Here is a 15,396-nt window from a genome sequence, read left to right as displayed (position 1 = left end):
ACTAGGTTTTATTTTATAAAGTGGGATCAGTTGTGTGTGTACATATATACTCACATATATGCATGTGTGATGCATTTATATACACATGTGTATATACATATATGTATCACAAAATCTTGATGGTGAATAAATGTCAGGAGGGAGGAATCTAAATTTTTATGGCTCTTTTGATAGGATACATATTAGAGAACTTGAAGTTGAATGCTATATTTCCAGGAGGAAGACTTTGCCTTGTTGTGAGTTTGCTCTTCCTTCCTGTGTCCCAAGCATTATTCAGTTGGAAATATGTACCTATTTATTGATGCCATTCGGGAACTACTTGATATAACACTAAGATTTCTTCTTTCTTTCTGGAACTGCACGCTCCTTATTTATACAATATGCTCATGCTTAAACAGTGAACTTAGGAAGAAAGCCATGGAATGAAAATACTCCGGGGCTGGATTTTGCCCGTTGAGCTGCAGAGCAGGGACGCTGTTCACTTTAAGAGCAAACTAAAAATATCCAGCGAGCACGCAGGCAGCACTCGGGGCATGGAGCGGCGGGGCCGGGCGATGGCGGCGTCCGTCCCCCCGCCTTGCGCGGCCCCTGCTGCCCGGGCTGGGGGCGGCCGCCGGGGGGCGCTGCAGGGGCCGCGTTCGCCTTCACGGCGTCCTTGGGCGGCGCATCGGGCACGGGACAGGGGCAGGGCAGGGCAGGGCGGCCGCGGCCTCCCGAGCGGGGAGCGCTGCCCCGGGGCCTCTCGGAGTGCCCTGGGCCGGTGGTGCCCGGGCCGAGTCACCTGCGGATAAACACGGCCCGCTGCCCATCCCCAGTGCTGCCCGCGCTGTACCTCTCCATTGCCCGCATCCCGGAGAACGAAGGGTTTCTGCTTGAGCAGCGACTCTGGAGTGCAGAGAGGTTTTGCACCAGGCACTTGTCAATTTTTGAATAAAAGTTGTAGGGCTGGATAGTACTAAAAATAAAATGCTCTTGTCCTCTGAGAAGATACAGCCTTTGTCATCTAAATATTTACTTCGTGTTCAATGTGAAATAGTAATGCAGGGTACCTGTACCAGTCCTTCACCTAATGAAACAATTAATTTCACACAAGTAATCACACAAAATAGTGTTTTCAGTTATCCCTTTTGGCCACATGAAAAGAACATTCACAATCTGAGCATTCCTTCTTTATTCTCTTTTCCTCAGCCTTCTGGAATGGTGAACTTTATTACAAATATTACTTTATTACAAATATTAGAAATATCCTTATCTTCAGCTGTTTTATTATTTGTGGATGTCCATGACATGAAGCATTACATAAATAAGTTTAACAGTAGCTGTGCATTTTGACATATGATGGAACACTGTGACCTAAATAACCATGTTATGAGCACTTATATTCAAGATACAATGTCAAACTGAAACTGTTCAAGAAGGGTGAAATGCCTTATGTCTTTTTCATAGCTCTAGTTATTAGAGAAAACTTAGTGCTTTTATTTGAGAATGAAGCAGTTAGTTACTCAAAATACTGAGCTTATGTTTGAAAAAGCAAACCCAAAGATCAAAAAACCTTCTTCCAATATTGCAGATAATTCAGTTTATCATATGTTGATGCCTAAGTTGAAAATTATACTGAATGTCCTGTTCCATGATCAGTGACACGAACACATGATCTAAAAAGACATGAATACTATAATCTTTTCTTGTACTAAGTTCCTTTTGTTTTTCACAGCCTTTTAACTTACCAGTCTGAATTGCTGTTTACCTACAAAGAGATTTTATTTGGCTTTCATAGTCTTCTTTTTTTTTTACAAATAAGTTTCAAGTTGGCTTCAGTTCTGCAATTGTGGAGCACCCCTTTAGTTTTGTTTCCTTTTTTTCCTTTAGGTGGAAGGCACTATTATTTTTCTAAGCAGTAGTTTCTGGTTTAGCACTAGACTACAGGAAAGACTTGTACAAATTCATTACATCTTTAATGTATTATGAATTTTTGATTAGTTTTGTTTTAGCAAGATATGCACAATATTCTGTATTGTTGCTTTTGTTATTAGAGTTGTTGAAAGTTATTTTCTGCTGAATGGTGACAGAGTTATGAAAGCTGGGGAGATGTAGCTATTCAGACTTCTCTACCCTTTTCTTTTCGGCATTGCATCCAGGTAATTTTTTGCAGGAATGGGAGTGTTGCATGTCAAACAGTGCTTCACAAGAACTTCAGTTGCTGGAATGATTTTTGGAAGGGTCCTCTCAGATTTAGTTTAACTGGTACAATGGAGAAATGCTGAAAAAAGAACAAGTATTTAAACTTGGGGAATTGTGTGCAAATGATCTAAAACTACTTGGTTGCATCATGCTGCCTATTCATACTGCTTCAGAAAGGGTCTGACCCTGTGAGGTCTTGTATATTTATCAAACTCAAGTTGTTAGATTTACTTTTTCCAGTCTTCTTTTATTCTTAACTCTTTGTAACTATGGTTGGACCTGTACAGTGAAAATGAAAACTTCAGCAGGGGCAGACTGTAAGTCAGCCTGGGTGTTCCTGGGATTTGTTGTTGGAAGTGAGCAGTGACTTGGGAATTGTATGGCTGGTGGGTGGGGACGACTAAAGTCTGCAGAAGGGAGGGAGTTTGAAATAGCTCCTTTTAAAAATACAGACAAGAGACTAGGAAGACTAAAGCGAATCTCTTAGAAAGGTTTCCTAAAACTTTTCTGTGCTTTTCCTGTGAACGGGTGTTCTCTGTTTTGAAAAATGGTGCTATAAAATGTCCAGAAAATCTTTGTTTTTCCTGCATATTGTTGCAGATAACTTTGTACTTTTTTTTGTCTAACTTTACTAGGCCTGAGCATTGAAGCAGGGATGTTGTGGGCCTGAAAAATTATTTCACTGTGGTGAATTGGGTTCATTTCTGAGTTTCATCTCACCAAAACTAGCACTGATTTATTAAAGTAAATGGATTTTTCAGTAGTTTACACCAGTGTCCATAGAGTTTGGTGACATTTCAAAACTTATTTCAAAACTTATCTTCAATTTATCCTGAAGATACCCTTTTAACTATGTTGCATCAGAAAAGAAATGTTTTAAATTAATTTTGACACACCTGTATTATGCAACAGAATCTTTTGGGGCAGTGTCTCTGTCAGAAGTATGTGTTAAATGTTTTTACCACAACATTTTTTTTCATTTTTAATTAAAATAATGAAATACTGATCTATTAAAACTTTACATGCACTATTATATTATAAGCATTGATACACTCTATAATGTAAACATAGCATCTGTTAGTGAAATCTAGAGCCTGTTTACATTCAGTCATGTTCAAGTATCTGTTTCAAATAGTACCTGTTTCTAATAAATATGTCTGGTTTCAAGAAAAAAAGCAAGGTAATTCTGTGCTTTGTCTAAAGATATTAACTGTTCTGTAAAGGAAATGAGTTTTGATTAACTTGTGACTACTTGACTAATTAGTGTGTTCAGGGTTTTTGTGTGAATGTTGTGGGTGCCCTGGCCCCCACAGTAAAACTGGAATGATCCACATCTAGTTTCTATAGGATCTTGTCTGAGATGAAAGTGGATTTAGTTTCCAGATCAAATAATTTTCCTGTATTTCAAAGAAATCAAAGCTCAAGGTCTGCTAGCGATATTTTGAATCACAAGCACAGCCTTCATTAGTGGAGCAGGCTGCTTTAAGCTCACTGAAGTCCTACATTCTCTGATGCTTCAAGACATTTCCTCTGCTTCTTGGAGCTCTAATGTTTATTTTCTCTAATTGCCAATGTGGTCTAATTTATACTCTGGTAACGTACCCTTGCATTTTTGGCCAACACTTTGTTTAAATTATAATTCTTCCCTGTTTCCAGTGTTTAATATGGCTGCTCTGGAGAGCTAATGTCAATTGCTTTCAGGGTTTTATTTTGATAAGTGAAAAACAAGTCAGTCTCAGAAAAAAGATGAATGGCAGCAGTCTGAGGCTGAGCAATCCAGCATCTCACTGCTGCAGGGAAAGAAAAAGAACTTTTATCTTCCAGTAGTAGTGAGCTATTAAGTTAATAATAATCATAAAGTTAATAATCTCGTAAATCCTCTCTGGTAAAACTTTGAAAAACTAGGGTTTTTTGAGTAACCATTGCAATTTTTCTCATCTGTCAGACTTCACTCTCTCTCCTTTGGTACATCCAGCTGAGGAGAAGGTCTGAGAGTTTTTGGAGTTGGTTCTTGTGGAACAGAAGTTGTAATGCTCTTGCTTTCTTCTTAGGAGTTATTTCTTATGGAAGAAGTGAGTCTTGTGCTTCTCTGCTAATTAGTATTTTTAGAGAAAATACACTTGAATTGCTTCTACTTTACTGTTGGCTTAAGAATTTGTTAAGGAGCTGATAACTGATAGATCATTTCAAGCACTTTCTTTGTACTTTATCCTGTATATCTTAACTTTGTAATGTTGTAGGTGTTTCTGATGGTGGGAATGGATCTTTGTGGTAACCTGAAATAGAAATTGCATGTAACTCTTGAGAGGGTTAGAAGTTATGCACTGTCAGATACTGCCTTGCTGTAGTGTTCCTGTGCTTACAGACAAATTGGTTACTTGCAGTTATCTACTGGGTTATGATATATAAAAGAATTACCAGGAAAATGTCTATTTTGACTTAGGCTGTAGTATGTAGATCTTGGAATTTTGTTTAGAAGAAACCCTAAAGAAATATCTTCTATCCTAAATATGCTTCAATAACAGGAATAACTTTTTCCAAGATTAAAATGAGTATGTGTTTAGAAAGTTTTTCTGTACCTTTAATAATATGACATGCTTTCCCTATAAACTATTAATAACTATTTATGTACTTGGGAGTATAGTAATGTGTGAAAGTGAATGTGCTTAGAAAATGTTGGGATGTTTCTTATGGACACAGTAAACCCTGCTGGGGTTTAGGTAGCTTTATAATAATCCCAGGTGGGACTAAAAGGGCTGGAACATTTTTGGATAGGACTAGTTTTAAAATAAAAATGCTAATTAAAATTTTTATTTATAGATTTTATTGCTTTGAAGTCAGCAAGGTCAGAAAAACAACTATTTCTGTCTGACTTAGGTTTTCTGGATTCTTTTCTCATTTCTATGGTGGCCTGATCTTTTCCTATATTTTTTTTTTTTCAGAAATACCGCTATCAGGATGAAGACACACCCCCACAGGAGCACAGCTCTCCCCACATTGCCAATGAGGTGACAGGTCCAGAGCTGGTTCATGTATCAGAGAAGAATCTGTCCCAGATTGAGAATGTCCATGGATTTGTTTCCCATTCTCATATTTCACCAGTAAAGGTAGGCATTTTTAAATAGTCAACTGTTTTGGAATACTCCTCAGGTATTTAATTTTGTGGGACAAAAAAATGCACATAAAACACCTCTTTCTGTTTTTTATGGAGCTGCTCAATTAAATGCATGGTAGTAAAATGCCCAGAAAACAACTAAAGGTAACTTAAGATTTTGGATGTAGCTTTGAGGGGCACTGAAGTTTGGGCTGTCAGTTTCATTTTGGATTTTCAGTCAGAAACCCGTGGAGTCAATTCTGACTTTGTTTCTAGTAAATATTTTAATTGAGGATCTGTGTGCAATATGTCATAAGCCAGGTGCCTTATATATCTCTGGAGTTTTTCAGCATGCAGCACCATTATTTTGCAAGATTGCTTCAGTAACGTGAAGACAGATTTAAAGATTTAGACAGCAAACTGAGTGTGAGGTTTGGGAGTGGGTAACAACAGGCAGTTTCATTTAGTGTTAGTATATAGACATAGCTCAATCGTGTTCTGAATAGCACAGGTTTTTTTGTGTGTCAGACTAAATGCTGTTTTCTATAATATCTCTGAGTCTTTGTGGCTGGTTTTGAGGGAAAGGTGGAGAAATTGTTTGATACTGGGTAACGTTTGTGCTTTAGAGTGATGAGAGTGATGGGCTTATGTTGTGGTAGGCTTACAGCTTGGTACTTTTGGCATGAATTGTCTCTGTGCTGTACTGTCCTTTGCAGCTGCAAAGAACAAACACTGTTACATGAGAGCAGCCCTGGAGAGAAGGACTTGGGGGTGCTGCTGGATGAGAGGCTGGACATCACCCACCAATGTGCACTCATAGCCTGGAAAGCCAAACATGCCCTGGGCTGCATCCAAAACAGAGTGGGCAGCAAGGGAAGGAGGGACAGAGGGGATTCTGCCCCTCTGCTCTGCTCTGCTAAGACCCCACCCTCAGTGCTGCATCCAGCTCTGGGATGGGTCCCTGACAAAAGAAGGACATGAACCTGTTGGAGCAGGCCCAGAGGAGGGCACAAAAATGATCACAATGCTGGAGCACCTCTCCTGTGAAGACAGGCTGAGAGAGTTGGGGCTGCTCATCCTGGAGAGCAGAAGGTCTCCTATGGAGACCTTAGAGCCCCATAAAGCAGCTGCAGAAAAGCTGGAGAGGGAATTTTGGCAAGGTCATGTAGTAGTAGGACAAGATGGGGAATGGCTTCAAACTGAAAGAGGGTGGATTTAGATTAGGTATTATAAGAAATTCTTTCCTGTGAGTGATGAGGCCCTGGCACAGGCTGCCCAGAGAAGGGGTGGCTGCCCCATCCCTGGAAGTATTCAAGGCCAGGTTGGATGGGGCTTTGAGCAACCTGGTCTAGTGCCGGGTCTTTGAGCCTGTGGCAGGGAGTTTGATCTAGATGATCTTTAGGGACCCTTCAACCCAACCATTCTATGATATTTTAAGAAAAAATGTTTTAACCTTATATTTCCATTTTTTCAATTATGAAGAAAAACTTAGTTGAATCTTTATCATTTACTTGTAAGGATTCTGTAGAAGAGCCAACTGTAGTGTGTGAGTGCATTTAATAATTGTTTTCCAGCCTTTCTAACGGTTTTAAATGTACATGATGGTATTGAGCCAGTGATTTTTACTTATATCTCCACAATGAACTCTCAGTATTTTTCCATAGTCTTCAGCTAGGCAAGCTGAATTCTTGAAGCCTTAATGAATAACCTTTTAGAAGTGGGCTGTATTGCCCTCTGAAGAGCCTTCTGAGAATACTCATGTGACAAAGCTTTCATTTTTAGGAATGGCTAGAACTTCAAATTTTTCTTGCTTATGGAGTTAGATACACAGTAACACACTTTCACGTGTCTAATTCCCTGAATTTATTGATGTTCAGAAAGCAATGAAACACCTTTTAAGTGCAACCATTAGAAATAAATAAAAGTCCTCTTTCTCTGGGGACTTAAGGTCAACTCTGTTTATTCAGAAGCTTTCCTAATTCATAGAGTAGTTAGTCTTGCCTTTTAGAAAGCATAAGGGGACCAAAAAGGCAAAGAGGGGAACTCTAAAACTGGAAGAAAGAAAACTATTTTTGAAATAGAATTAGGCAGAGTTAAGTTACAAGGTATGGTGAGACCTTTCCAAAATACTGTGTCTTAGGTCTCTGAGGATGATTACTATTATGTGTCTCACATTGGTAAATGCTGGGAAATCATCACTCAGTAGGGAAGAATGTTCATAAGGGAAGTATTACCACTCAGTTTGTATTACCATTTTTAGGATATATCTGATTGTTTTCAGGTAACTCTTCTCTGTTAATTTCAAAGCAATGTATGGTAAATTGAAATTTTTCAAAGCTTTGTTCATCTGAAAACTGATGGGGTGGGTGTTCCAGGTTTCAGTTTTTTTACCAGCATTTTGTATAATTTTGAATGCTGATGCTAATTGACTGCTGACTTGCTTCTCTCCTGAAGAAAAAACCCAAGGTTGCTGTTGTATTATTAGCATAGCTGGTCTGCTCTCCTTTTGGTCTGATGATCTGCCAGGTGTTCATAGTTTTAGCACAGCTTGTGCTGAAGATCAATTTAGCAACAACAGCTCTGATTTAAGAGTGCTTTGTGTGATTTATTTGGTAGGTTGGGTTGGCTTGGTGCACTGTGCATGGACCAGGTCTTGGCTGATGTACAAGGGCTCAATCAGCTTTCTTGAATAGTTCATTGATTAAGGAAACTGAACATAATAGAGAATGTTGTGTTTATGACATGAATAAAATAATAAGAGGAGTTTGTTTTCTGTTTTAAATATAAATGTTAAATGCACTTAAAATTTCAAATACAGGTAGTAGTTTGAAGAAATCAGTGGTTTGATGATTATGATTTATTTATTATGTTGCTTTATAAACAATGTTGCAGAGGCCAGTAGAATTGGATTTTGAGGAATACCTTCTGTTATAGCAAGCTCTCTTGAGTATGGAGCAAGTATACAAAAGAACAGAAGAAGAACAGAATTTTGTTCTTGAGAGAAGCTTTCAAATACCCTAGGACTTAAAACAGCTTTTATAACTTGCTTGAACAGGTGGATGCTATTTCAAAGAGTAGTTTTGAATGACCAAAAATACAAATATGTATCCCAAATTTTTATATGAGTATGTGATTGCTATTTATCAGATATTAAGTATTATAGTCAATGAAGGTGATTTATCTTCTTGACAGGGGAATGGGCTACCTCAGATTCAGACTGGATTAAAATATTGTATGTTTGCAACAAGCATAAAATAAGAGAGACAAGCTGTACTGATTTAAAGTTTAAGTGAGGCTTACAGGTTTTGTTTTTTTAGATGGAGCTTTGTCAGTTTCAGAAGAAACGTTTACTTCCTGTGTGTCAAGTAACAAAAATGAACTTGGCCCGGGAGATTGTGCGTCCTGTGTTCTCTAGTACTGTGTGAAATGGAACGCTGATGCTGTAAAAAAGCTTTGAAAAAAGTATTTAATGGTAGAGAATCATGAATTAAATCCTTCCCAAATATTCTGTCCCAAAGCTTTTGAAGGATCCGTTCGGGTGGGTCGGCAGCTGGTACCGGCATTTGCTCAGCGAGGGGTTCCCAGATCGCCGCGGGCGGTGCCGGTTCCGGATGCTGCGCTCTGCACAGCGGCCGCGAGGAGGCGCTGCTGCCCCGGCTGTGCCCGCCGGCAGCCGCGTTCCGCGCCGTACCGCGGGGAGCGACCGGCCCCGCCGAGGGACCGGCTTGGAGTTCAAATACAATGATGCTGAACAGCTCCCATCCTCTGAGAGCTGTCACAGACCGGGTATGGGACCAAGCAAGCCTTTAAACTGTGGAGCGGAAGCTGAGGTTTTCTATCAAGGAAAACGCTTTGAATAACAGGTTATTACAGGGCTACAAAATAGTGGGTCATGGTGCAATAAGACAAAAAAACTCAGTAATCTTTATTTAGAGCAATCTGGACATGACAGATTATTTATCTCATATATATGATGTAGTATGGTAATTCAGTATTTAAGTGTAGAGCCTGACTGGGGCTTCCATATACTTCTGTAATATGTTTGTGTTTTGTGTGTTGGTATTTTGGGCTAATCTTTCACTGTTAATGCAGAAGCTCTAAAAGAAACAAGTAATAATTTGTAAGCTACTAAATACATCTTGTACTGGAAAAAATACCATGACTAGCATGATAAATCTTTATCTAGCTCTGAAATAAATTCTTAATATTGCAATATTTGATGCATTTCCATTATATCTATAATTCCCATTTGCAATTTGTGCAAGTTCTTAAAAACTTTACAAAGTAGTTGATAAGTTGATAAATGATATTATCATGTGGCTGCATATGGTAACAGGAAGCTAGACTTACTGGTTGAGAAACATTTCTGCTGTTCTTGTTCCTTTAATCAAATCTTTTTCAATGATCTATCTCTGGAGATTTTTGCCATAGCACCAATCTTCCAAGGGTATGGGGAAAATGCCTGCACCTGGTTTGTTCCTTTCATGTGTCACAGATAGGGACAGCTGAACAGAAATGTTTTAGTTGGAACATTGTACTGGCTTTAGTCTAGTGAGAGGCCTAAAATTACTTATTCATGCTACACACGAATATTTTAATTACTGACTGAATTGTGCATCTGTAAGGAGCTAAAGACATTCTACTGGTTGAATATTTGGGATCTCTATAACAGCTTTGTGCAATCATCAGTGGAGTAGCAGAACACTCTAGGAATTGTGAGAAGTAGGTTTGGGTTGGTGGGGGAACTCTTTAACTTGTAGTTCCATAATCATAGACTCCTGTCTGTATTTCATGCAGCTCAGTTGGCCACTTCCCTGTCCTCACACGTTCCCAGGATTGCTGGGGATGGGCAGTGCGGGGATTGCCCTTCCCATTGCTGGCTGCCTCTTCTCCTCCTGCACAGACCTGTCAGTCTGGCTGGGGCTGTTGTGTTCTGCTACAGCACTTGTGCTTCAGGTGATGCAGTAAAAATCCCACTTCCCTTTACCAAAGGGAACATGTGTATTAATGTTGTTTATCCATTTAAAGCACTTGGAGGACTCTTTTGTGGTTACATAAACTTATGTCAGTGAATAAAACTATGACTTCATAATATTATGACATTAAATGCAAATGAGTTACTGTTTTCCTGTCTCTGAACAATGAAATGCTTCAAACTGAGGTGAAATGCTGTTTCCCATTGAATAAAAGATTGAAGTTTTACCCCCAAATTCTAACTAAAGGAGTCTTTTTGCCCAGGGAATACCCTTGAGGCAGTAGCTGTGCCCAGTGCCAGTGCCCCTGTGCTTTATCTCTGCTTACCCCTTGCAGTGTCAGATCTGGGAGAAAATACTCAGACTCAGTTTGCATTAGAGTGCAAGTAGTCTTTTGTTGGTAAAATCTGTCTTACTGCTTTTATTCTTTCTTTGGCTCTGTGAGCCTCTGTTGGAGCCTGTGGTGGTGTATTGAGCAGGGAAGGATCACTCTACACCTTCACAGTTCACTGCTGAGAGAGGCAGTAGGTTAGTTGGGTGTTTTATCTGACCTAGTCTGAGTGCCTGTAGGGTGACAAGTATGTCCTTCAGCCTTTCCTCTGCTCTTGCTTAGAAGCAGCAGCTTGTGGTTTTGTGCCCCATATCCTGAGCTTTGTCAAGTGGACACACAGTTTGAAAAAAAGTCTTAGCAGTGTGTCAGCACTACCCAAACCTTTGCCAAGACAGGTTTGGTAATCCTAGCACAGCAGTTCTGGTGACTGCATGCACTATCTGTGAAATAAATATCCTGTGCCCACTCGGTGTATGCCTGCTTTTTTCGCATGTTTAGTCATCTTTGGAAAAGTATTTCCAGGACCTAATGGTATTTAAGCTTAATGGTTTTAAATTAACCCTGATTTGAAACTGCTTATCTATTAGTGCTGCAGTGCTGTGTAATAGCCCACTTACCCTGACTGTGGTATCACAGCAATGAGATATGGCAAGGTGGTGCTTGTTCTTAAAATAGCTTCCAGGAAGGAGAGGAGAAATTGGAACTTGCTCTCATTTCTGTACTGCCACAACATGGTGAAAGTGTTCTGAAGAGCAGAATCAATGAGCATGTGGTGAAATGAGAGATGAGAAAGCAATGAATACATTGCAAAGACAATTTCTGCTGCACAAATCCCTTAAAGCATGGGCTTAAAGATCATCTTATTGATGTAGGTTTCTAGGTTTCCTTAGATGTACACAATGGATGCACTCAAAAAAAGATTATGGAGAAACTTAAGCTGTCATGAAATAAGAAAAAAATTATTCTGGGATTTAGTTGTTAAAAAAACTAAAGCAAACAAAAATTCTCCACCAAAACCAAACCAACAACAGAATGAAAGTAAAGGGAAAGGACAAAGATTGCTAATCATGGATGGAGGTTACCAGAAGGATCTCGAAAGGACCTGTGTTCTCATTGCATCATCTAAGAGGAATAAGAGCTCAGAGTTATAACAGATTAATGGAATAATCATCTCAGTACTCAATTTACAGTCAAAAAGGCAAATGGAATACAAGGAATAATCAGTGAAGCAAATGGGAATAAAACTGCATTATCTTATCACTCCAGAAATCGCCACCATTCATTATCTTGATTAAGAAGGCAAATTTAGGTACTCAAAGAAGAACAACAAGAATGGTCAGAGATAGAGGGCAGCTGCTGTGGAATGAAGAATGAACTAGTTTGACCCCTCCATTTGGTAAAGAGTTGACTCAGGAGATACCAACGAAACTACAGTCAGTAATGCTGAGTCTCTAAAATGATGAACATGACTAGGGAATGGTTATTTCAGAAATGAAAATTTGTATTCAGAACTATAAATTAGCAGGTAATAGTTGTTTTATAGCCTGTAAACACAGTGATCTACAGTCAGCCTCTGACTTTGAAATAATCTTTCAACTGCTGGTAGTCTTTTGGTTCCTAGCTATACTGTCCAAGGCATCACAGCATACATTGCTTGTTTCTTCAACTGCAAACAAGCACCTTTATTTAACTCCTTCCCATGAAGCTGTATGGAAATAGCTGTTATATAAATATGCATATTTACACATCCTTCCTTCAATGCTAACAATCTCCTTTCCACATGCACCCAAATCTTGTGCTGATAATATTGATAGGTTCCCTTCTCTTTATCTCCTAGTGTATCTTCTCTCCAATCACTTCTGTTTTCTCAAGTGCTTCCCCAGAAGTCTTTTAGAGCATGTGGAGCTGCTGTTAAAGCAGCCTTCTCTGCTAATTGGTAGTTTTTCTGTTCTCAGGAAGGCCAATGGTCTTTATGATTTGAACCATGTGGGTTCAGGGTTAGCCAACAGTCAAAGTAATTTTAACTTCATCTTTACCCCAATAGATTTTCTTGTCCTGCTCCAGTCTGAGCAGGTAGGGGAGGTTAACCTGATGATGGAGACACTGTTTCCATTTAGAAATCAAAGATCAGTTGACATGTAATTTGCAAGTTGGGCTATGATTGTGAAAAGGTTGCAATCTGTTACTTTTTTCTAAATTGAGAACTTTGTAAAGCTTTGCCATCTTCAGCAGAAAGTCAGTGCTTCTGGTGTTAGGAACATACATGGAATGCTGGGAATCATAAAGAAAAACTTGAAGATACTCTCAGGCATACTTATTTTTAGACGAGTATCATACTCCGGTGGTCACACTTGAGAGGAGCTATTGCGCAGTCTTTAATTAAAATGCATTACTCAAGTTCTTGATAGGTTACTGATTTTAAACTCCTGTAATTGAAGAATGTGGAAATACATGCAAAGGTGTCAGTTGGTGTTTTACAGGAAGAAGCAGTTGACCAAATCTGCCTGGTTCTCTGTAAGGATTTGCTCAATAAATTCTTGTCAACAGAGACAAGAAAGAAAAACTGTAACAGATGGACTGTGGATTAATCCAAACATTAGAACAACCTCCAATACAGTAATCAACATCAAGTCGTCCTAGAAAGAGGTTGCACTGTTTTCACCCGAGATTTTCCTGGGCTCTCGGTGCAGTTGGGTTCATTTTGATGACTGAAGCAAACCTAAGGAGACTTGCATTAAACACAAGATGTTTTTGTCAGTCTGGCGTGCCAAAAAGATGGGCAGGAGGTTCATGAGCAGGGTGCGGAAGACCAGGCAGTTTAATCTGCCCAGATTGGTAGGTTGTCTGAGGTGTATTGTGAGTAATAAGGTAATGATCTTTTATATTAAATATTTATACTAAAATAGCTCATTATAGAATTATTATGCTGGGATGTTTACTTATAAGTTGGTTTCAGCAATAAGATATGTACTTTTTATTGATTATGTAAATGCCATTTGGTCAAGAACTATCCTTCAGTCCTATCTGAACTAAAAATTAAGATAGACTTTATGGCATCTCTTAGCAAAAGGGGTTAACTTTTTTTTTTTTTTCTCCACAGGATTTGTGTCCTGAACTCCTGGGCTTTGGTTTAGAATATTGCATTTACTTTTTTATGAGACTTAGATTCATGCCAGTAAAAGTTTGTTAAATCTAGAATTCTGAAAACTCTAAGAAAGAAACATGAGTTTGTTTGTAAATTTTCAATATTGGTTTTGTTCCCATGCCTGAAGAGCTTAAGTTGCGTAGCCTTATGTTTGAATATCCAAGTTCTGAACATTTTCTTTGCCTCTGTTTTTGGTCAAAACCTAACTGATATTGGAAATAAGTCCCTGCCATTGTTTTAGGTGACCCTTGAATTTTCTCTGTTAAGACAATCAGGTTTTCTTGCTTTAGGGTCTGTGCTTATTTTAGCCAATGCTCTGTTTAACCATATGGTAGTAAAACTAATATAAGACACTTTTCAAATGCTTCAGGGGGACTGTTGGCTTTTGTTTAGAAAGGGTAATTGAGATATAACTGCTCTTTCTGTTCACAAACAATTTTTGTTGCTGTGCCTTTTTAATTTTAGGTATGCATTCTGCTTGTACAGTTATGCTCAGGGAACCTTTATCTGAGAGATTAAAATACAGCATTATGTCATGTTTTGACTTGTCTCAGAAAGCTCATAATACCAATTTGCTTGGATATAAAGTCAGAGGAATTCTAGTCCAAGTATTTGATGTCGAATTTTACATTTAGTAACCACTGTGATTACTGTATCTTGCAACAACACAAATAACATTACTCTGCAGCCTCTACAAATGCAGACAAATTTTGCAGTAAATTTCTTAACCTGTAGAGATATGAGTACTGATGTAGAAATCTTTAATTATGTGCTATTTTGTTTTGGGGCAGGAACCTTTTCAAATCTGCAAATTCTTAATTCTTGCCTAACAGTAAATAGTGTTTTTTTGTTTTGTTTTAGTGTGTGGTGTTTTTTGTTTGCTTTGTTTTTAATTTTAGTCCCATCAGTTCAATATCCAGAATATGAAAAATGGGTCCTTTTGGAAATCCTTTTAGGAAGTCCTTTAGGATGGAAGTCCTTTTAGGACTTCCTGCAGTTTCCTGATGAGCCTCCCTATTCTGCCTTTTGACTCTGGAGGCAATCATTCACAGATGCAATTCCAGCTGTGACATCTGTGTTGATGATTTTCCTTTCTTTGGATATTGCCTCTTCTGTGCAAATAGAACTTTTTCCAGTTTCTACTTATAGGTTTGACCTCTGTTGAAATGCTCTTCGACTGGAATGAACCCTTGTTTTTACAACCTCCCACTGTTTTTTCAACTCTACAAGTGACCATTCTTCTAATCTGGACTCCTTTGTGCTATCCTGGTTTTGTGCCATCTGTAGAGCTGTGCTTTGCCTTTATCTTCAGGTTGCTTTGTAGCACATAAAAATCAGGGTTTTTCTCATCACCACAGTACCAGCTCCTTCTGCAAATAACTGCAACTGTATCTGCTTAGGCGTCAGCAGATCTTGCTCGATATCATTGCATCCATATGGAGTGTAGGTGACACAGATTGCTGCCTTGCATCACCAGCAAGATTGCATAACCTCTTCCTTAAGAACTTTTCTGGATTTCTCTCTCAATTGAAATTAAATCATCATTGCTTCACTTTCAGGAAGCTTTTTGTCCATGTGATGCTTTCCTGAAGTGCTGATTTCTAAAATCACTTTGTAATTGATGCCGTATTGGATTGTTGGCTGTGTGGGAATCAGCCTTGAAATAAACTGC

At 38.8% G+C, this 15,396-nt stretch overlaps 1 protein-coding gene across 9 annotated transcripts in view; it reads left to right on the top strand.

Annotated features, from left to right (window-relative positions):
- Positions 1-15,396, top strand: part of DLG1 (discs large MAGUK scaffold protein 1) — a 140,182-nt gene that overhangs the window by 46,076 nt on the left and 78,710 nt on the right. For all 9 annotated transcript variants that reach the window (XM_058812450.1, XM_058812452.1, XM_058812448.1 and 6 more), the window contains exon 4: positions 5,124-5,288. In XM_058812450.1, coding sequence (XP_058668433.1) covers positions 5,124-5,288 — 165 coding nt within the window. The remainder of the gene's footprint in view (positions 1-5,123; positions 5,289-15,396) is intronic.

Source organism: Ammospiza caudacuta, chromosome 11, assembly GCF_027887145.1.
Source record: "Ammospiza caudacuta isolate bAmmCau1 chromosome 11, bAmmCau1.pri, whole genome shotgun sequence".
Classification (NCBI taxonomy): Eukaryota; Metazoa; Chordata; class Aves; order Passeriformes; family Passerellidae; genus Ammospiza; species Ammospiza caudacuta.
Note: the sequence above shows the minus strand (reverse complement) of the source record. Positions and strands in the feature narration are given on the sequence as shown.